Source organism: Salmo trutta, chromosome 3, assembly GCF_901001165.1.
Source record: "Salmo trutta chromosome 3, fSalTru1.1, whole genome shotgun sequence".
In the NCBI taxonomy this organism is placed as follows: domain Eukaryota; kingdom Metazoa; phylum Chordata; class Actinopteri; order Salmoniformes; family Salmonidae; genus Salmo; species Salmo trutta.
Window position 1 is genome coordinate 19,555,577 of NC_042959.1, and position 24,000 is coordinate 19,579,576.

A 24,000-nucleotide genomic window follows, 5' to 3' on the forward strand; every position below is an offset into this window, starting at 1 on the left:
GAGCGAGAGGGGGCAGAGAGCGAGGAGAGAGCGGGAGGGAGCGAGGGAGCGAGAGTTAGGGAGGGCGATGGAGCGAGGGCTAGGGAGAGAGTGCGGGGGAGAGAGCGGGCGAGAGGGCGAGCGAGAGCTAGGGAGAGAGCGGGGGAGAGAGAGTGGGGGAGAGAGGGCGAGAGGGGTCGAGAGGGGCGAGAGAGAGAGCGAGAGGGGGCGAGAGGGAGGGGGTGAGAGAGAGAGTGAGAGGGGGCGAGAGAGAGAGTGAGAGGGGGAGAGAGAGAGAGAGGGGCCGAGAGAGAGAGTGAGAGGGGGCGAGAGAGTTAGTGAGCGGGGGCGAGAGAGAATATGAGAGGGGGCGGGAGAGGGCGAGCGAGAGAGAGAGAGAGAGAGAGAGAGAGAGAGAGAGAGAAAGAGAGAAAGAGAGAGAGAGAGAGAGCGAGCGGGCGAGAGGGGGAGAGAGAGAGCGAGAGGGGGAGGTAGAGAAGTGTGGGCCTTTGGATTTGCATTGTTCTGTTGGTAGAGTGTTTTCATGTTTGCTGCTTACTGATAGATGTAACTGCTGGGACACTTTTTTGCTGATAGCTGTAACTGTTGGGACCCTTTCATACTGATCGTTGTAACTTCTGGTACCCTTTCTTACTGATAGATGTAGCTGCTTGAACCCTTTCTTACTGATAGATGTAGCTGCTTGAACCCTTTCTTACTGATACTGTAGCTGTATCTGCTTGGACCCTTTCTTACTGATGGATGTAGCTGCTTGAACCGTTTCTTACTGATAGATGTTGCTGCTGGGACCCTTTCTTACTGATACTGTAGCTGCTTGGACCCTTTCTTACTGATACTGTAGATGTAGCTGCTTGAACCATTACTTACTGATAGATGTAGCTGCTTGAACCGTTTCTTACTGATAGATGTAACTACTGAGACCGTTTCTTACTGATAGATGCAGCTGCTTGAACCGTTTCTTACTGATATATGTAGCTGCTTGAACCATTACTTACTGATAAATGTAGTTGCTTGAAACATTTCTTACTCATAGATGTAACTGCTGGTGCCCTTACTTACTGATAGATATTGCTGCTTGAACTGTTTCTTCCTGGTAGATGGAGCTGCTTGAATCATTACTTACTGATGGATGTAGCTGCTTGAAACATTTCTTACTGATGTAACTGCTGGGACCCTTTCTTACTGATAGGTGTAGCTGCTTGTACCCTTTTGAACTGATAGATGTAGCTGCTTGAACCGTTTCTTACTGATAGTTGTAGCTGCTGGGACCCTTTCTTACTCGTAGATGTAACTGCTGGGACCCATACTTACTGATAGATGTAGCTGCTTGAATCATTACTTACTGATAGTTGTAGCTGCTTGAAATATGTCTTACTGATAGATGTAGCTGCTGGGACTCTTTCTTACTCATAGATGTAACTGCTGGGGCCCTTTCTTACTCATATATGTAAATGCTGGGACACTTAATGATATATGTAGCTGTAGGGACCCTTTCTTGCTGATAGATGTAGCTGCTTGCACCCTTTCTTACTGATAGATGCAGCTGCTTAGATCCTTTCCTAGCCCGGGCTTCTACTCTACTAACTTCCCCCCTTAGATAGCAGTGTGGCAAGCCTATAATTGCATCTCGCCGGTTTGGTAATTCTCATCGGCTTCTTCCAGGCTAATACAGGAGTGGGAAGCGATACTTCAGAGAAGCCTGTATTCCCATCCCCTGCGCTCGACGAATTTGATATGGGAGAACTATTTTGGTTACAGACGTGGCTGAAGTTAATAGGAAAATGTCAGATGGCGTTAAAATGGATTGATTTGCACTGATGGTGGTGGATGGATCATGTGGTGTATGAAATAGTGGGAACAGTTGGAGAGTATGGAGCAGTGTTCTGTCATTTTGGGTGTGTCAAGTCTTTGCACTGGTTGTCAATGTTCACTCACGCTTAAGTAACTTTTCAGAGGTGATCAATGCTCGATTGTCATTCAACAGCCTTTTGAGACGATGAACTTAACAGTTTTTCCATCGTAGCGGATAGAATTTGCTTTAAACAACTTTGATGGGGCCGCACAACTTTGACATGTCCTTTTATGTAGCTAAAAACCCCGAAACGAAGCTCGTCCGACCATGTCCTCTCCCCTTATCTGAGGAAGCCAGGCCCTTGGTCCCTCCTTTTAAGCCCTCTGGACTAAACAAGAACACAAATCAGATATCTTTATTTACTGCTGGGTGACCACAGACAAATGTGAATGAATGCAGAGCCTCTGACTGTGAAAGTGTTTTAGCCCAGACAGTGTATCACCCTGTAGTCAGCAGGTAAATATTGCAGCAGACATTGTTAAAACGTACACTTCATATTATGAAGTGTACGAAGGCAAACCATTTTTCATCCTTCCCAGCTTAACACTGCACTATTCCCCCTCACTCTATTCCCCTTGTTTTCCGCATGTGTGCCCAGATTGAAAATAAGACTATTTCTGAGTTATTTTTTACATTTTTTTACATGCTTTTCAAACATGAATATCCACAGGAGGATCCTTTCTCAAGCAAACTGTTTTGTATAAGCCCCCTCAAGCTATTTATTTCTCTAAATTCTTTACAGTTTTGGGACTGGGTTTGTCAGTTCAAAGAAGATCAAATGTAATCTTGCTATAGTTTAAAATTCCAATTCCATATTCCTCGTAAACACAGATGAAGTATAATATACTGTAAAGTGATCGTGATATTATTCTGAAATCCCACTTGGATATTATGTTTAAACACATGCACATCTCAAGAGAAATCACTTTTTCCTTGATTTGAACATGGCTCCCTATGGTTTCAATTCCATACAAATCAACTGTGAGATGTTGTGCCAAGCGCTCCATTTCGCAGCCTCTGACAGTTCTTGATCTGAAACAAATAGCCAGCAATCCAACTCAGAGAAACGGACATAATGGAATGAATAATACACCATAGACAGTGATTTCTTATCTGATTCAACAACTATTTTAGACATCACAAGCCATCTCTCGCACTCCTTGGGGAGACGCATAATCAGTACCTTTAGCAAATTTAATAACACATATTTTCTCTTCGACGGACAAGGCACAATCAGAGGCAATATTTTCCACAGTGACTGATCCCCTTTTCATGATTCTCCCTAAATATCCAAACCCAATGGAGTTTTCATGTGATTAATTTCCTCCTCCTTGAAAGGCGTAGAGTGATAGGTGGAACACAGGGACTGTTCTTTATTGCCAAATCCCCTTCTAAAGTTAGCTGTTTACTCTTCTGCCGCTCCCGAGAGGGAAAGCAAATGTGAGGAATCGTCGCAGTGTTTGCTTGTGCACAATGACACTTGTCTGAGTACTAGTTCGAGATAGGAAAACAAACACTGTGATTTGAGGATCTTTCGAAATGATTTTGATGGATTTTAGAATGCACTGTCACTATATTATTCGATTGATATAAGCACAGGTTTAAGCACTCCTTCATTCCAATGTCCGTTTAATACCTAAACAGCAATAGGTAAAGCTGAGCTGTGTTAGTACGCCACTGACCGAATAAGGGAATGTGAAATGTGTTATGCATGTGGATAAATGAGAGGGTTACAATGTGAATATGTGTGAATGTGTTTTTCCTCTTGGGAACAGTTTGTCCTATCCTATATGAGGAGAAGTGTTTAAAGGTAATAGAGGACTTGGTTAGAGAAGGCACATAAATTGTAAATGTTTTGCCTTCTCCTTTTAAATGGTCTGTCACAGTAGCCTACTACTATTGCAAGCTGTTTTCTCTCAATTGTTTGCTACACTGCCATGACATTATATACCTTAACCCCCTTCTCACTGATATGGGTGAGGTGTACCATCTCCTGTCCAACATGGTGAAAGACACCGGGTCGGAGACCTACTTCCTGTCCATCCTACAGCACCTCCTGCTCATCAGGAACGACTACTACATCAGGTGAGTTCTGCCCACAAACAGCCACATCCCTTCTCACTTCGTTCACAGGAAGACTGCATTTCCACAAGACTGGTCTTGAGAAAAGCATAAGGCTGAAATGTTGACATTAAACAGTCTCTAGTCTATTCCCTCTTTTAGTTTTTTTCAATAGTATGTAGCCCCTATAAGGGATACACTTTGCTGTGTAGCGCTAATGCTGCGTTATCAACGCAGAAACCTCAAGGACGTCCACTCCTTGACACCGTATTCGAGTAAGGCCAGATAACGAAACACGCGCCTGACCCCTGTAGATAAGTGTGCCACAACCCTTGTAAAACTACAGTACTTCCTATAGCAAGTGCTATTCTGAAAACCTTGCCATCTCCATCTCACAGGGGAAAGCATGTAAGCATTCAACATTAAAGATTCACATGTCCATTTTCTCCTCTCAGGGCTTCTCTCTCTCTCTCTCTCTCTCTCTCTCTCTCTCTCTCTCTCTCTCTCTCTCTCTCTCTCTCTCTCTCTCTTTCTCTTTCTCTTTCTTTCTGTATCAATGCAATCACTGTGATCAAAGTGCCAGGGCCGTATCAGAGCAGATCTAATATTCTGTACTTTAGAACGATTAAGTAATTATTCAAATGGCGGCCCGGCTCTGGATTCCTCCTTGGCAGTGTAAATGTGTCAATCACAGGAAAAAGAGGGAGACAGTGGCGTCTCCTCTGATGGCAATGACAGTGATCAATTCGCTGCTGTGTCAGACTTTTCGCAGAAATAAAATATTTAACAAAAAATAGAGAGAAGACAAGAGGAATTTACCATAGACAAGTTGCTGCTCACTCAGCTGGTATGAATAATGCATTCCTCATCTTGTTGGAGAAAGTGAGAAATAGAAAACACATTAAGTAGCTAGTGCAGCATAGCACCTCAGCACTCCTGTCTCTTTCCCCCACTACTGACGCCAATGCTCTCCACCACCGACAGTAAAAAAGGATCACTACAAATGCTAATTAAAAATGGATGTGCTTATTAAAGATATGCTTTTAAAAATAAATTTCCCACCGCTCTCCCTCCTCCCCTACTCCATGAGGAAGATATAATTCCACATAGATCACCGGGCTTTGCGAGGTGCGGTCGGTCTGTCTGACGCAAGTTCCTATATCCAGCTCAGGCCGCAATTCATCATCAATATATCCTTTTTCGGCCACTTTGAACCAGCATATCTTTTTATGTTTCAGATTAAATGAGCTGGTTGGGAAATGGTAGGTCTTTAATTTTAGATTAAAGGGAGACCTTAAGATCATTTTGGGCTTTGATGACCGTGTCTCTATTGGGATCCAGGGGGGAAGGAAGTGGGCCACTCACGCTCGCTGTCAGGCCAAATCAGGTGATGGAGCGAAACTTGTCCATAGGTGTATGCGATGGCTTCCTGATCGAAGGGAAGCATAACATGCCAATATTCCAGCAGAATGGGGACTTTGGTTTCCAATGTTATACATTTTCAACAGGACAGCCATGTGCCCTGTTTCAACAGGACAGCCATGTGCCCTGTTTCAACAGGACAGCCATGTGCCCTGTTTCAACAGGACAGCCATGTACCCTGTTTCAACAGGACAGCCATGTGCCCTGTTTCAAACACAGGGCAGATGTGTGTGTTCAATTTGGAGGAGCACCTCTCGAAACCATCACCAATTGGTGTAGGGGGGGCTTGTTTTATTTTTGATAATTAATCTGAGTGCCATGCTTGATGAATGGGAGCACATCAAACCCCTGCTAAATATAGAGCGGATATCCTCTTTTGGAGCGGAGCGTTATGGGGATTACACTGGTTATGTGGAGCAGGGCTGGACGAGAGACTGCGAGGGGAGTTTGTGCTGCTGCTAGAATCCCAATGTCATGTGGAGGGGAAAGGTGCCAGAGTGAAGGAGTGAAGGATGGTGCTGGGGACATATGTTGGCTTCTGGAGCTCAGCCTTGCCCAGGCTCTGGTGGGGCCTGACAGTTCTGGGTCACTCGCTCACTCCTTCCCTTCCCTTTCTCAGTTATCTTGGTGGTAGTGGCAGAGAGGAGCGGGGGATGCTGGGAAAATAGGGTGACTTATTGAGATAATAATGTGGTCTACATCGGTGACAGTACTAAACCGGGTTGCCACAGTGCTAAACCACACGGGCGACGTGCACTCGCTCGATCTCATGACGAGTGGGTGAATCCAGCCATAGGAACAAAACATCTGTCATTTCATGCTTACAAAAATGTTTTTACTTGTTTTGGTTCTTATAATACCTGTTTACAATATATGTCCACATTTTAGAGGGAACCCTGATTTACTCCTTGTCATCACAAATAAAGCCCCACATATAAGACCTGTCCACATTTTAGAGGGAACCCTGATTTACTCCTTGTCATCACAAATAAAGCCCCACATATAAGATGTACAAGCAGAAATCCAACAATTTACATATATGGTCAATATGCACTCGTACGTGTAGTATTTCCATGCATGTTCAGAGCTCTCAACATCTTTTGTATATTGAAGTGATCTCTCTGAAATTATATGCGTCCCAACAAATCCAGCATATTTGGTTCACGATGAGGCCTCTGCTCAAAGCAATGAATCTATTTGAGCCACAATGCTCTTACCCCCTGCTCCCCTTTCCAAAGGCAGTAAAGAGAGAGCAGGACTTTGAAAAAAGCTTTGATTTCCTTATCTGCATCGGAGCCTTCTGAGCCTCCCTGCCACGCACCCTGAGTATCAGCAAGCAGCATTGCGCCTGACCACAGAGGCCAGCAGGAAATTAGAGCACAGCAAATCTGCCTAATGTAGGCCTCCCTCAGAAAACATATGAGTGTACACTACTGGTCAAAAGTTTTAAACACGTATTCATTCAAGGGTTTTTCTTTATTTTTACTGTTTTCTACATTGTAGAATAATAGTGAAGACATCAAAATTATGAAATAACACACATGGAGTCATGTAGTAACCAAAAAAGTGTTCGACAAATCAAAATATATTTTAATTTTGAGATTCTTCAAATAGCCTTTGCCTTGATGACAGCTATGCACACTCTTGGCATTCTTTCAACCAGCTTCATGAGGTAGTCACCTGGAATACATTTTAATTAAATGTTAATTTGTGGAACTTCTTTACTTCTTAATGCATTTCAATTAACGGATGTGCCTTCTTAAATGTATTTGTGGAATTGTTTTCCTTCTTATTGCATTTCAGCCAATCAGTGGTGTTGTGACGGGGGGGGGGTGTATACAGAAGATGGTCTTTTACCAAAAGGGCTAAGTCCATATTATAGCAAGAACAGCTCAAATAAGCAAAGAGAAACGACAGTCCAGCATTACTTTAAGACATGAAGGTCAGTCAATACGGAAAATGTCAAGGACTTCGAAAGTTTCTTTAAGTGCAGTCGCAAAAACCATCGAGCGCTATGATGAAACTGGCTCTCATGAGGACCACCAAAGGAATGGAAGACCCAGAGTTACCTCTGCTACAGAGGATAAGTTCATTACAGTTACCAGCCTCAGAAATTGCAGCCCAAATAAATTCTTCACAGAGTTCAAGTAACAGACACATCTCAACATCAACTGTTCATCGGAGACTGTGTGAATCAGACCTTCATGGTACAATTGCTGCAAAGAAACCACTACTAAAGGACACCAATAAGAAGAAGAGACTTGCTTGGGCCAAGAAATACGAGCAATGGACATTAGACCGGTGGAAATGTGTTCTTTGGTCTGAAGTGCAAATTGGAGATTTTCGGTTCCAACCGCCGTGTCTTTGTGAGACTTGGTGTGGGTGAATGGATGATCTCCGCATTTGTGTTTCCCACCGTAAAGCATGGAGGAGGAGGTGTTATGGCGTGAGGGTACTTTGCTGGTGACACTGTCAGTGATTTATTTAGAATACAAGGCACACTTAACCAGCATGGCTACCACAGCATTCTGCAGCGATACGCCACCCATCTGGTTTGGGCTTAGTGGGACTATCATTTGTTTTTCAACAGGACAATGACCCAACACCCCTCCAGGCTGTGTAAGGGCTATTTGACCAAGAAGGAAAGTGATGGAGTGCTGCATCAGATGACCTGGCCTCCCCAGTCCCCCGACCTCAGCCAAATTGAGATGGTTTGGGATGAGTTGGACCGCAGAGTGAAGGAAAAGCAGCCAACAAGTGCTCAGCATATGTGGGAACTCCTTCAAGACTGTTGGAAAAGCATTCCAGATGAAGCTGGTTGAGAGAATTCCAAGAGTGTGCAAAGCTGTCATCAAGCAAAAAGGTGGCTAGTTGAAGAATATCAAATATAAAATATATTTTGATTTGTTGAACACTTTTTTGGTTACTACATATTCTATGTGTGTTATTTTATAGTTTTGAGGTCTTCACTATTATTCTACAATGTAGAAAACAGTAAAAATAAAGAAAAACCCTTGAATAAGTAGGTGTTCTAAAGCTTTTGACCAGTAGTGTACATGAGGACAGGTTGGCAAATGTGCCTACCCTCCTAACCCACAGTGTGTTTTAGAGGCTTCTTTCATAGTCACAATACACAATGATTCTCTATAAGCCATATATTGGAGTGGTTTTTAGTTCCGGTTCTCCATTGATGGCGATTTTTTGTTGTTGTCCAGGACTGTAGTGGGTTTAACGTATTCCCTGGAAACCTCCCCATATAGTTTACGGTAGTCATCATCATATATGCATGGATTGTATTTTTTGTTAAACATACAGCATTTCTATCAGCTGTCAGTTAGCACCACTTGAATTACTGTCTGTCACTCAGCACCACTTGAATTACTGTCTATCACTCAGCACCACTTTAGTCACTGTCTGTCACTCAGCACCACTTTAGTCACTGTCTGTCACTCAGCACCACTTTAATTGTTGTCTGTCACTCAGCACAACTTGAATTACTGGCTGTCACTCAGCACAACTTTAATTAAACAAACTCCAGGTACTTGTCAAATTAAGTGATTTGTGAAACTTTTGATACTTGGGAGAGTATATGTTTTTCTTATACACTGCATTCACATATTTTTTTGTGTCACACTAATCATTCCTTTCCATGCTGTACCATACTGCCCTGAGGAAGTAATCCTAATCAAATATGTTGGCATAGACATCATAAAGTACTGTAAATTTGATATGAGTGGCAATAACTCCTCGTAACCTATAAAGATTCACGTTCATTCTGTTAATCCGGGATTTAACTAGCATTGACCAGGTGCAAATGATAACTGTACCGCTAGTGTGGATTTGAGCCGAGCGACAGTTCCTCAGAAACAGTCCCCATCATAAAAATTCAGCCTCCATGTGCTCAAGGGGGGTATTTCTGGTAGGAAAATTGTATTTCTGCTGGCACCATTCAAGGTCATGCTTGGAACATCATTATTTGTCGCTACGGGGCTCAGCTTAAGTTGACATTGTATTTGCTAAATGTCACTTGCAATTAAAGTTGATCATATAACTGGGGAAAGGTCACCCGCCAACTTGGGTGGCGCGAACAGGAGTCCCCGGCCGACTCAGATGCCGCCCGCCGCCACCCGAGACCCCATCGTTCTGTCACCCTCCCAAAACACGCAACATGTTCTCCATGCCATTGTGCTTTTAATTACACATATTACACTGATTAGATTTGCATTTCAGGTTTATGGGCACCCTTAATTGACAAAGATGATTACAAATTAGTGACGGCCGGCTGCGCTCCCCGTTTGTCACCTTGAATAGCCGCGAGTCACGCCGCTCCGAGTTCCACGTCACTGAGATTAATTTTAGCGATTTCACGATCGGCATAAAAGCATGTGATCAAATTTAATTCAGATTTAAAAAAAAATATTTTATCTTTCATTCTGTGACCTCTAGCTTGGCTAAGGGGATATTTTGTGGGGAATTAGGGCTGTGTAAGTTTGTGTCATTCTCCTGTTCTTGATGTGCATGCTGACTCTGTTGTGTTCTGCTCACTGCTCTCCCAGGCCCCAGTACTACAAGGTCATAGAGGAATGTGTGTCTCAGGTGGTTCTCCATCGCAGCGGGATGGACCCAGACTTCGGATACAGAGAGAGACTGGATGTAGACTTCACCCACCTCATTGGTAGGTCTGCCAGAGCTCTGCCTTTCCTCTGACATTTAAAAGTGTGAATTTAGGACATGTAGGACACCATTATACACCTCCAAAACTGGTTGAAATTATGTCTTTATTAACATATTTGAAAAAGTTTTTGGTTTCTGGTTAGAATTACATAATTTCAACCAGTTTTGCCTCCTAGGTCTCCCTAACCTACATACTGTACAATATAGCTTGAATCAGTATCTCTTTTTTTAATACAAGTCTTGTTATTCATATTTTGTCTCCTAATCGGTCTAAATAATCCTCAGATATATTTTTCTGTTGTACTGCAGACAGCAGGATGTGGGTGTTGCTAAAAATGGTGCAATATCCCTCTCATTATTATCTATCCCCATTTCCCCCCTGAGAGCCTTCCCAGAAAAACCTGCAGCCCCTTGACATGTATAGGAAAAGGTAGTCTAATTACGAATAAATAATGCATTACCTGTTAGGTGTGACTGTGGCACATCATGTCTCATCATAAGCACATGGAGATTTCACAGCGTCTTCACTCTGCCGAGGACATTCATCAGCAGAGTTTCTTGAATCCTAGAGGAAACAAGGTCTATTTGCCCCAAATTAGAAATGCAGTCATTCATTTCCTTCAAGTAGAGACAAATTAATGAAATAACTAAGTGTTTTTATTTTTATATTTTTGTTCTTCTGTTAGTGTCACTAACAGTTCTGTGGCATCGTGCCGACAAAGTCTCATTAAAAGTTTCCAAGCCCATCCGTGATTTTCTTACATTTTTATATCACTGTGCTGTAATGAGTTGAAAACAAATGTTTCGGGGCTTGGTTTTTAAACATTGGCAAACCTGCCGAACAGAATACAAATCTCCTGGGGGATATGTCAAGAAAAGAATGAGCCGACAAGTGCCTTTCCCCCCTTTCTTCACTCATTCCCTCTGTCTCTCTGATGTAATATTCCTTTTAGGGTTGATCTGGAATCTTAAGTAGGATGTTAACAATGTACAGTGTAATTGAGAGAATCAAAGTCACTTCGTAGGTTCTTACTGTCGTTGCTGCTGTCTGCCCTCTTTTTTTCTTACAGATCAGTGCGTGGATAAAGCCAAAGTGGATGAGAGCGAACTGAAGGCTGCTGAGTTCTCCAAAAAGGTGAGGTATAGTGCATCATTCCCCTCAACTCCATTGGTATGCCACCACCACGCTCCCATCAGAAATGTGTGTGTCCGTCGTGTCGTCACCCCCCCCAGAGCTCCTGGTCCCGCTATCGATTCTGGGCCCTGATCAATAGCTGGTGAAAGAGTTCAACAAACTCTCTCTTTAAAGTAAAAGCTATAGTGTTGAGGAAAGATTGGACTAGCCTAACTCCTGAAGCTTTTATGTACTTTCTAACTGGATGGAGTAGCCTACTTTATTCTGCATCCACACTGATCTTCAAACAGAGGAATAAAGTGTATGAAGTGTATTTTTCCTATGTAATGATAGACAGTACAATCAATTTACACTATATAGTTGTGACCGACCGCCTAATATTTGTGACTGACCACCTAATCTGGTGCAGGTCATGTTGTTCGCATTACTGTCTCTGGTACTTACTGTCTCTGACCACCTAATCTGGTGCAGGTCATGTTGTTCACATTACTGTCTCTGGTACTTACTGTCTCTGACCGCCTAATTTGGTGCAGGTCATGTTGTTAACATTACTGTCTCTGGTAAACACACTATATCAAATCAAATCTACGTTTATTTGTCACATGCGCAGTATACAGAAGGAGTAAATAGTACAGTGAAATGGTTTCATAGTAGCAATATCAAAAACAAAGTGTCCAGATCAAAATATTGTATAAATTATTATTAGATGTTGCTTACCTGACATACTTGTCTAAATTGATCATCTGGCAAAGTGGAGTCTTTGTTTAGACATGCAGCTAACTAGCTAAACAATGAACCGGCAAAATCCCAACTCATACTACTACCAATACAAACATTGTCATTGCTGGAGTATGAATCTGCAGGTAGCTAAAAGGCCAACTAGGTTCAATGTTAGCTAGTTAACATTAGGCTATAACTAGTAATGCAAATGGATTTCTGATTCAAATAATATCACTACACAGATCATACCCATAACGTTAGCTAGCAAGCCAGCTAGCGAACAGTAAGCTTTAACTTGCAATGAAAATTAGAAACATATAATATCTGAAAATGTACCTAGACTCTTATCCGTATATATGGATAAATGCTTTACGGCAGACTGGAACCATTTAACTTCGTTATGTTTGTAACTACATCTTGTTTGGCCAGCGTTGAGTTAAGTCACTACGGGTCCCACTGACCGTGGCGTGTGCAGAAAGTAGGCCATCACTTTTTCCAACTGATCTGTTAATAGCACCTGCTAAATTCGGGGCATCAATCTTGCTGAGAAAAGTAGCAAAACTTTTAGTTCTTGATGGCTAACATATCTTTAAAAAACGGTGCGGTAGAAAGGACTGTCAACACATACTGAACAGCTCACGTTATAGACAGAAGCATGCTCCTGTACATGGCAGACCAATCCAAACTCATCTCCCGGCATGTCCAGCCCATCCATAATCTCAGCCAATCATGACTAGCGGGAAGGTTTCTGACTTTTTCCGTGGATCAACCAACAAGGCTTGTAATTTAACGATTTCATTCATATTTACGGATGGAATATAAGTTTATTTAAACACATGAAAGTTCACATATTCCAGAATGCATTTCTGCCAAAAAGACACATTTTGATTGATTTTTTTTAAACGTACATTCAAATGCCTCTCCTGTTTAGTAGTGACGCGCAACATTTCCTGAAACGAGTCAAATTTTTTTAGTACACCACCAGTACTGTGAGTCACTGGTACTTCCAGCAGAATCCCCCAGAAGTGTTTTGGTGCATGTGACTCAGACATTAAAGACATGGTTCTCTAGTTTGAACCAGTCTCTAAAGGCATGGTACTGTATCACCACGCTGCATATGCCCCCACAGTCCCCCCACACCCCTGTCTCTGTGTGTGGGACATCAGAGGCGTCCTGGGTGTGAGTGGAATGAGAGCAGTGTCCCCCCCTGCGGCTTCAGTGAAAACATTGTCCTGACACAGGTTGCTTTCCCACAAAGGTTAGATCCGTCACCAACACATGAAAGCCGGACCCAAACCACAGCCAGTTGCCGACAGGGTAGAGGCCACCAAAGGCCTATGAATAGAGGTGGGAGATGGGGCCAAGTGCGTGCGAGACAGTGTGTGTCGGTGTGCCCTGCAGTTGGCCATTCACTTGAGACACCCTGGTCCTGACCAGAGTGTGTGTTGTGTTGAATTGTTGCAGTTCGATGAAGAGTTCAGCGCCCGGCAGGAGGCCCAGGCCGAGTCCCAGAAGAAAGAGGAGAAAATCAAAGAGCTGGAAGGGCAGATCTGCAATCTGAAGACCCAGGTAAGGACCAGAGGAGACGTGAGGAGCATACACACCCATTACTCCAGACTGCAGTCTGAAGCCACAAGCTCTCCATAGAGGTCTTATACAGTGTCTTGTACGTCCATGTGTTCACAAATACATACAGTCTGCGTCTGCACCACAGGTTTTACCGAAATACATAGTCTCTACCACTGGAACCCAACCTCATTGCTTCGTTTAATGTTCAAAACAGTATTGAGGAAGGCATAAGAAAAAAAGGATTGGGGCAAGCAGCAAACATTAATCACATCATATTTCCAGTGGCAAGAAAAATTGTGTGAACCCTTTGGAAATACCTGAATTTCTGTGTAAATTGGTCATAAAATTTGATCTGATCTTCATCTAGGTCACAACAATAGACAAAAACAGTCTGCTTAAACTGATAACACACAAACAATTATATGTTTTCATGTCTTTATTGAACACACCGTGTAAACATTCACAGTGCAGGGTGGGAAAAGTATGTGAACCCTTGGATTTAATAAGTCCCTCCTTTGGCAATAATAACCTCAACCAAATGTTTTCTGTAGTTGCGGATCAGTCCTGCACAACGGTCAGGATGAATTTTGGACCATTCCACTTTTCAAAACTGTTTCAGTTCAGCAATATTCTTGGGATCTCTGGTGTGAACTGCTCTCTTGAGGTCATGCGACAGCATCTCAATCGAGTTGAAGTCAGGACTGACTGGGCCACTCTGACTGACCACTACTTCTGTGTTTTGGGTCATTGTCCTGTTGCATCACCCAACTTCTGTTGAGTTTCAATTGGCAGACAGATAGCCTAACATTCTCCTGCAAAATGTCTTGTTGAACTTGGGAATTCATTTTTCCGTCGATGATAGCAAGCTGTCCAGGCCCTGAGGCAGCAAAGCAGCCCCAAACCATGATGTACCCTCCACCATACTTTACAGTTGGGAGGAGGTTTTGTTGTTGGTGTGCTGTGCCTTTTTTTCTCCACACATAGAGTTGTGTGTTCCTTGCAAACAATTCAACAGTAGTTTCATCTGTGCACAGAATATTTTGCCAGTAGTGCTGTGGAAGGTGCACTTTTGCAAACTTCAGATGTGCAGCAATGTTTTTATTGGACAGCAGTGGCTTCTTCTGTGGTGTCCTCCCATGAACACTATTCTTGTTTAGTGTTTTACGTAGCGTAGACTCGTCAACAGAGATGTTAGTATGTTCCAGAGATTTCTGTAAGTCTTTAGCTGACACTCTAGGATTATTCTTAAGCTCATTGAGCATTCTGCGCTGTGCTCTTGCAGTCATCTTTGCAGGACGGCCACTCCTAGGGAGAGTAGCAACAGTGCTGAACTTTCTCCATTTATAGACAACTTGTCTTACCGTGGACTGATGAACATCAAGGCTTTTAGAGATACTTTTGTAACCCTTTCCAGCTTTATGCAAGTCAACAATTCTTAATCTTAGGTCTTCTGAGATCTCTTTTGTTCGAGGCATGGTTCACATCAGTCAATGCTTCTTGTGAATAGCAAACTCAAATCCTGCAGGGCAAGGCAGCTCTAACCAACATTTCCAATCTCGTCTCATTGATTGGACTCCAGGTTAGCTGACTCCTGACTCCACTTAGCTTTTGGAGAAGTTGTTAGCCTAGGGGTTCACATACTGTTTCCAACCTACACTGTGAATGTTTAAATTATGTATTCAATATAGAAAATAAAAATAAAATGTGTGTGTTATTAGTTTAAGCACACTGTGTTTGTCTATTGCTGTGACTTAGATGAAGATCAGATCAAATTTGATGACCAATTTATGCAGAAATCCAGGTAATTCCAAAAGGTTCACATACTTTTTCTTGCCACTGTAGTCGTTTCTCCAAAGCATGTTGGTCCAAGTTGACCTTTTACTGCAGTGAGCTGAATCAGGGTCACACGAGTGTTTCTTCGTAGTCTTAAACAAATCCACTTTGAAACTAAAGTATACACCTCACACACAATGTTATGGGCTTAAAAAAGACAACACCTGTACCATGTCAGATATAGAGTTGAAATTAATTCAATGTTGAGTTTGCATTGCACTATTACACTTTATATACATTTCAGAAGACTGAAATATAAAAAAAAAAAAAGTTTGACAGAGAAACACCAGCTTTTCGGCTTTCAAAAACCCCAATCACGGATGCCAGGCTGTAAGTGGGTATTTTCCAGCCATACGGGAGCGTTTGATTCAATAAAGGGTTCATCTCCTTTTTAAGATGTCGGATTTGATATTGACTGAATTGCTCCATGGCAGCCTGTTCCATGCAATTGTATTATCACAGAGATGGATTTCATTTCTTCTCTGGCCTTGGCATCCCCATCTTTTTCCAGACAAAACCCCTCAAACCTAAGCACAGAAAATGACTGCTATTTCCTCCTTAACCCAATTTGAAACACTTCAGTGTTGCCTTGGGACAAAAGGGCAGTTTGCTTCCCTGCTTACTGAATGTAATATAAGCCAGTGCTGAAAGATGGTATGGCATCCAGTAGCCAAGATTGTTTTCCTCCCAAACTAAATTCTGTGGCAGTTGCAAATGTCCGCGCTCCCCATCCCTTTTCCGCACCTGCACATTTAGCTTTGTACTGCGTCGCCGGGACTTTTTCCAAAGACAAGTTGCTGTCATTAAGGTCCCTGGCAGCCTCAGTGATCATTTATTCTCAGTATTAGCGCACGGCGTGAGGCTTGGTCCTCTTCCTGTCTAGACGGAGGCAAGTTATTTTTCTTTCTTCCCCGATTGCACTTAATTTGTGTGCAGTCCTCACTCCCCCACTTCATCTGCCTGAGTGCCATGTCGCCACTCATTACCTTCTCTCTCGGCCAAACTCGTTCATCATTCACTCCTCGCCCCAACGATTGCCCGCCCGCTGCATGCACATATTCATGAGGCTAACATGGTGGCCGGGTCCCATCCGCACCTCTATCATCCTCTCTTTTTCTCTGGTCTCTATATTTCTGATTTTTTTCTCTCTCTCTTTCTCTCTGCCGTGTCTTCTCTCTCTATCTGCTTTGTCTTCTCTCTCTATATCTACTTTGTCTTCTCTCTGCTTTGTCTTCTCTCTCTCTGTCTGCTTTGTCTTCTCTCTTTCTCTCTATCTGCTTTGTCTTCTCTCTCTCTCTGCTTTGTCTTCTCTCTCTCTGCTTTGTCTTCTCTCTCTCTATCTGCTTTGTCTTCTCTCTCTCTCTGCTTTGTCTTCTCTCTCTCTGCTTTGTCTTCTCTCTCTCTCTCTATCTGCTTTGTCTTCTCTCTCTCTGCTTTGTCTTCTCTCTATCTGCTTTGTCTTCTCTCTCTCCCTCTATCTGCTTTGTCTTCTCTCTCTGCTTTGCCCTCTCTCTTTCATTGCATGAGGCAGTGTCACCCTCTGCTTACCTGCTTTCCCTGAGTGCTCCTTTTTAAGCACTGTTTTTCCAGGCTTTTCCCCCTCCCCCTAACAGGCCCCCGGTCTTTTGAAGCCAGTCTGTTTGTGGTGCATTAACAGGTAGTGTAGCGGAGTGAAGCCCCCGAGAGTCAGCTCCTTCTCTTCCTGCCGTCTCTGAACGCGCCTTCAAAGGCTGCTGGAGCTTTGCACATCAACAGACATCTGCCTCAGCAGGGAAACATCTAATGCGCTTGGCGAGAGCTCCCATGAATATGGCTGCAAGTTCTTCAAGTAACATCCAGGGGGTGTGTTGGTCTAAAAAGGGGTTCAATGTAAACATGTATGTTGTCACGCGCTGCATGGCAGGAATGCGCTCGTGGTCAAATTGGTGCCTTTATGAAATGTGTGTGTGTAGTATAAGGTGATTTTTCAAAGGTTGTCTTCTATTACTTTCACACTGGAGGCACAGAGAAATCCTGGTACCTTTTGAGTAGGATCTTCCTCACTAGGAACACTTACTAAGAACAGACATGCGTTGTCAATTTGACCTCTTCGGGCATACTGTAGGAGATGTGCCATAGCTCTCACAATTTCCGCCACTTCATGACACAGATTATTTTGTTTATCTGGCAACCCGTTATCAGGAGGTACACGTTTTGCAATCACAGCAATATTTAGGTTGCGGTGCTGAAGCCTTGAAATTGAGCACATAAATGGAAATGTAGGTGCTAACAAGATACTTCGTTTTAATAAGAGAATTATTTGAATTCTAAAGTGTATCCACCTTGAAAACAAAGTTTCTAGTCAACCTGTTTTAAAAGGGTTGAAACTGCAACAGATGAACACAGTGTTGTACTAAGCCATTATCTTCCGGAGTGCAGCACCTCTAAATCCATGCGAAGACACTACACTCAGATTGTTCATCAAAGCAGCTGTGGGGGTGCATCTGTCGTTTTATTGAATATGAATGAAGTGGGATCTCTGTTCACATCTCGTCGACAGAGCTCTTCGTGGAAATAAAAGCACACGTCTCTCTGTCTCCTAGCCCCTGCTACTTCACCTTGTCTGTGAACCGACGGATTTAATGAGAGCCTGTCTCAGGGAGCTTCCACCTTTTGATGTGTCTGTTTGATTATCCCCGCGATCCGATCGAGCACAGGTTTCGCCTGTAAACATCGACAAAACGCAATGAAAACACATCAAATGGAACTAATCCACCTCCCACCCCTGCCAACCCCTACGAACCCACCTCAGCTCAGAGATAACGGGGGAGGCGTTCGTAGAATTGGATGAGGGTGAGATGAATCATTTTCAGGTGCGGTAGATACCTTGGACCTACTCTGTGCCATGCCATTAATGGGCTTTAACAACCTGGAGGTCATGTAGCTGTACCAGCATGGCCAGGAATGAGGTTGGAAGGTATAGCGGATCACTCTCTCCTATCTGGCTCTGCCAGTCTACCTGCAGACCTCTCTCATTCCCAGACTGGACTGAGCTTGTAATGAAGGCAACAGGCCTCTCGATACTACCACCACTGCCATGTGTTCGCAGTGGTTGCCAAGTAATTCACCGTCAAATGTAGCAAGTGTTTGACATGCGTGTTTCTCTGGCTGTTATTAACCTTAAAACATGTGTTTACGTCAATACCTTCAATACCTTAGGTTTAATACATGAGCGTATTGTACTTGTGTAATGTACTTGAGTTCCATCAATCGCAGCTTTGAGTCTAAGATATGCTTGAGGGGTTAAAGTTCTGTGCCATCCACTTATCCTGTGGTTACAGTTTTTAAAATAGAGGCCTTGAACTCTCCATAGTCCATAGTTAAGGATGGAGTGTAAAAGAAAATGTTCCCCATTCACCTTAAGATTGCACTTTACAACCACGTTCTAAACTCTGGTGAAATGGAAGTCCTTATTCATTTTCCTTTAGGAAAGTTTCCATCTCCTTTTCCATTACACATGTTCAATATTTAATACTCCTCAGTCCACAGTAAGGCTGTTCTGTAGGAACGACTCCATATAAATATGTTTCACTACACAGTTGAGTTTGTACCCATCTACGCAACGGCTGTTATTAAGACGTTAGAATGTGACGAGGTCATATAGAGTGAAATATCAAAGCGACAACAAAATCTTTGGGATAAAATCAATGCCTGTCGTATATATCTGAGAGGGGAAAGTAGGGAATGCGATTTGCTAGAACATATTAGAATGTAGCGTTCCAAAGGGGACCATTGAATGGGTTTTGAGGATACAAAAATAAATGTCATCCACTGTGTGAACATATGGATGGCTGTTTCATCTAGGCTCTGTAGATTACTAAATTAGGTTATTTTCCATCTAATACAAAATACACTTTTAAATGCTGAAAATGACTTTGCTTGTTTGAGGATATGAAATAAATGTGATCCTGGTATTCTATGTGACAGGTAGTACTAATTTATCTATATTAATTTCATCATAACCATGTTTTAACTGGGAATTTCTCTGTCACTTACTCCTCTGCTTCACATGTCTGTGCCTGGTGTTGGCCTGTGCTCTCTGTTAACAAAAGTACTGGTGTTCCTCTTGTCTGTCTAGCTAACCACCCTCTCTGTGTGCCTCTCTGTTGCTCTTTGTATATGTGTGTATGTCTGGGTGTCTGTTGTGTGTTTGTGTGTCCGTCTGTCCAGTTAGCTAGCGAGGCAAACAAGCTCAAAGAGGCTCAGAAAGTCATCAGTGAAGCTGAGTGCCAGGTGCAGGTGGGTGATACCTTTGCATCCGTGCTCCTCCCTTCCCTTTCATTCTTCTGGCATGGTTGACCGGTATTGACTGCACATTGAGAAACCTAATCTTGAATTAAAAACTTTGCATATGATGGATTTTCAATAATTGTTCATTCATCTACATTATATTCCTCATAATCTGTTAATAGTGCCACACTCTTGGTCTGTAATTGGAGAATGCAATGAAGTTTGATTTCCTTGCATCATACTAAACAAACGATGAGTAATAATCTGTGAGATTTTTATAAAAAATTGATTTCACCTTTATTTAACTAGGCAAGTCAGTTAAGAACATTCTTATTTACAATGACGGCCTAACCCTGACGACGCTGGGCCAATTGTGCACCGCCCTATGGGACTCCCAATCACAGCCGGTTGTGATACAGCCTGGAATCGAACCAGGTCTGTAGTGACGCCTCTAGCACTGAGATGCAGTGCCTTAGAGTGGCTTCCGAGTGGTGCAGCGGTCTAAGACAGAAACATCTGGGGCGGCAGGTAGCCTAGTGGTTAGAGCGTTGGACTAGTAACCGAAAGGTTGCAAGATCGAGTCCCCGAGCTGACAAGGTAAAAATCTGTCGTTCTGCCCCTGAACAAGGCCGTTAACCCACTGTTCCTAGGCCGTCATTGAAAATAAGAATTTGTTCTTAACTGACTTGCCTAGTTAAGTAAAGGTTAAAATAATCTCAAATGAACCATAGAAGATAATCAAATGTGGACATGTTTGACTGTTGAGATGTAATTCTCCCCAATAAACACCTTATGACTGAATCTCTGCTTTGCTCATTAGAGCCGAGATTGGGAGAAGGTTTAATTGCGTAATAGTCCAAGTTAATTACCCACCCGTCTGACCTTCCCCCCATCGAGGTCTAGAAGCTGTGGACCCCTCAATGAACGGGTTAGATTTCAAATCACTCCATACTCCTACGCTAATCAGCGCTCCAGATGAGGATGGCCTAGCAAGAGGGCTAGCTGCCAAGAAGCCATTTGGAGGCTCATCTCTCTCTTGCTCCCAGCTAATGGTGGTCAGTGGTCAGGCTGGAGCTGCCAAGACCCGGCCAAAGCACAGCACCATTGGTCTGTAAACAGCCTTTTAAAATTATGTTTGAACCAAAACAACTATGTTGCTATAGGGAGAAGGTGCTTGAAAATGCTTGCTGCTATGATTGGAGGATGTAGGAAAGGAAAGGTACTCCAGTGATTTACCTGTGGGAGAAGGTAGAACCCTCCAGGGCGCTGTCGAACGCAGGGTTGATTAGCCTTCCATAGACGAGGCTGGAGGGCCTGCAGCACGGCGGGACGAGAGAGAAAAGGAGGGAAAATAAGAGAGCAGGAGCAGCAGGAGCTATAATAGGCTCAGAGGGCCCCTGAATGTGGAAAAGACAGCACTCTAATTTAGCAGCTAATTTGCTTCCATTCTTTCATATTAATCTTAAAAGAGAAAATGGGCCACGACGGGCTCGGAGATTGACAGACGTATAATCATTGTAACGGGAGCGCTCCCGTCGAGGGGTTTTGGAGGCGGCCTGCTTCAAACGCTCCTCACCACTTTTTAAATGTTCTACCTGATAGACATTCCACGGCTGGCGTTGTGTAATCAAGCACTCTGTAATACCTTCAAAAATTTGACCGGACGCACATTACCCACATAATCCAATGAGTGGGGGGAGCACGTTTTCGGGAAATGAAAAACTTGTTTTCGGTCAATGTGGTGGGAATGTTGCTGGGCATACTTTTGGAAAGAAAGACTGTTGTCATCTTCTAATCAAACCAGGTCAAATCCTATCTGTGCCATGGGCGGTCTAATTGCCCCATTTGCATATGTTTTGTCTCTAAACAGCCCCCCCCTCGCCTGTCTCCCCCGCCTTTATCAATGATTATAAATACCTGTTTGTGCTGTATGATAGGGCAGACTTGTCAAGGGACTGGCTGGTCTGTGTCTTATCGGTAATGGGTTTAATTTTGCCCGTCTACCGCCTAATAGCCTTCCTTTGTGAGCTCCATCTTGTCGACTTCAACATTGCTTATCTAGATGTCTAACAGTGGCCAGACAATCCCCTGGCTTCTCCCCAATGGTTATGTGTCGGCTGAACATGCACTGTGCACACACACGTCAATAGGGAATGAATGTACTGGTATGTGAGGATTTGATACAATTCATTATCTACCCACCGAACCCTCCTGCAATAGATAGTGTTGGCATAGCATTAGCATGCCATTAGTTTCCTCATTACCAATTCAGGTTCAGGTGGCTCTATTCATCTCATACGCTTCATCTATTAGCCAACTGCAGAAGCAATTGTCATGGTAATCAGCACCAACAATTCAGGCTTGTCTATATTGGAGTCTGATTAAATGAAACACATCATATGTATAAGAACAGGGGGAATTATTTTTCCATAAATAGACAATACAAATGTCCTCTACTTTAATTCATATTCACAATGACTTCAAAATCACAGAAGTCTCCAAAAATATGGACTTTCTTTTTCTTCTTTGTGGAACACTATGCATAGTGTTGATATGCAGCATTCATAAATCATAAAGCCTTAATATGCATGACATAAAAAGGCATAATGCCCTGCACATTTTTATATACCCTTTAAGGGTGACCTCTGAAGGGTGTTTATTGGATTCTGAATGGTGTATATAAAGGTGTATACACGCACCCTCTGAACTGAACAGCGATTGCACGTACACCGTGCTTCATCCTGACACATATAGCCACAGATATACTCAGCATGTCAGAGATCTCTCCAGAGTACTTCTAATGGGAAAGGTGACATACCTCCCTGCAGTATTGTTCTGCTGCCTATTAGGTTCTTGTTTATGTAACTACATATTTAATGTGTCTGGTAGACTGTCTCAGGGAACTGAGCGACCCACTTTCCCCAGTGTGAGGTGGAGCGGAGCTGGTTAGGACTCCTGAGTGTTGGCCTCTGGCTGGCTGATAGGGTACTGATGGAATAACTCATCTGAGTGTTGGCCTCTGGCTGGCTGATAGGGTACTGATATAATGACTCCTCTGAGTGTTGGCCTCTGGCTGGCTGATAGGGTACTGATATAATGACTCCTCTGAGTGTTGGCCTCTGGTTGGCTGATAGGGTACTGATATAATGACTCCTCTGGGTGTTGGCCTCTGGCTGGCTGATAGGGTACTGATATAATGACTCTTCTGAGTGTTGTCATCTGGCTGGCTGATAGGGTACTGATATAATGACTCCTCTGAGTGTTGGCTTCTGGCTGCCTGATAGGATACTGATGGAATGACTCCTATGTGCTTACCAGCAAATGGATAGTGTAATGACCGTCTTCAGTCCCTAACAAGGACATCACCCACGTCCATTAGCCAGACTAGTGTAATGACCGTCTTCAGTCCCTAACAAGGACATCACCCAGGTCCATTAGCCAGACTAGTGTAATGACCGTCTTCAGTCCCTAACAAGGACATCACCCAGGTCCATTAGCCAGACTAGTGTAATGACCGTCTTCAGTCCCTAACAAGGACATCACCCAGGTCCATTAGCCAGACTAGTGTAATGGTGGTAAAGCTCTGGCCTCCAGGTCCCCGGCCTACAAATGACAAGGATGACATGATTTGCAGGGCAGACGGGGATGACATGAGTCCAGGGATGACAGGGGAATGTGTCCCATCATTAACATTGATCTCCCATCTTTGCAGATTGCAGCCGGACCAGCGGCGGCCGGGACAGGAGTCCCACCTCCAGCCCTACCGGGGGGATTAGCACCCCCTCCTCCGCCGCCTCCTGGCATGGCCAGCATGCCCCCTCCGCCCCCGCCACCTCCAGGCGTAGGGCCACCCCCACCACCCCCTCCCCCCGGTTGTGGACCCCCACCTCCTCCGCCCTTCCCCGGGGCTCCAGGTATCCCTCCGCCTCCTATGATGGCCATACCTGTCATCAAGCTGCCTTATGGACTGGTGGCCAAGAAGACCTACAAGCCTGAGGTCGTCATGAAGAGGGTCAACTGGTCCAAGGTACAGTAGAGACAGATGAAGCTGTACTAACCGAGAGAGTGCACCCTATTCGACACTACCGTCGGTCTATTCAGGCAAGCGTTCAGCCAAAGGGCACGCATCTCTCCACTCTGCACAAGAAATCCTCACGTAAACAGTTTCCGCCGCTCGAGTGTACTTGCATTCACACACACTCTTTGCGTAATTGAATACAGACAATGTGTTGTGTAATATTCCATCATTTAAATACGATTTCAACTGAGGCCGTTCTCTTCATATGGGCTTTATTCTACTCCCAGTTAATTTATCTATCGCCCGAGGGATTCTGGGAGTTGCAAGCGGCATTAATTTAGTGTTGTTTTGCATATGCTTATGTGTGACCTTGCTATTTAATCTTCAATTATTGACAACAGCCAAAAGGAAATGGTTGTCTCTCGCTCGCACTGTGAAACCCTGTTG

At 43.7% G+C, this 24,000-nt stretch overlaps 1 protein-coding gene across 4 annotated transcripts in view; it reads left to right on the top strand.

The window, feature by feature from the left end:
* The window catches only part of diaph2 (diaphanous-related formin 2), a 706,015-nt gene that overhangs the window by 210,724 nt on the left and 471,291 nt on the right, over nucleotides 1-24,000 (top strand). For 3 of the 4 annotated variants that reach the window (XM_029725953.1, XM_029725944.1, XM_029725970.1), the window contains 6 exons: nucleotides 3,821-3,937; nucleotides 9,892-10,010; nucleotides 11,080-11,144; nucleotides 13,329-13,433; nucleotides 19,476-19,544; nucleotides 23,248-23,562. In XM_029725953.1, the coding sequence (XP_029581813.1) occupies nucleotides 3,821-3,937; nucleotides 9,892-10,010; nucleotides 11,080-11,144; nucleotides 13,329-13,433; nucleotides 19,476-19,544; nucleotides 23,248-23,562 (790 nt within the window). The remainder of the gene's footprint in view (nucleotides 1-3,820; nucleotides 3,938-9,891; nucleotides 10,011-11,079; nucleotides 11,145-13,328; nucleotides 13,434-19,475; nucleotides 19,545-23,247; nucleotides 23,563-24,000) is intronic. The other variant, XM_029725962.1, reaches the window with a different exon arrangement.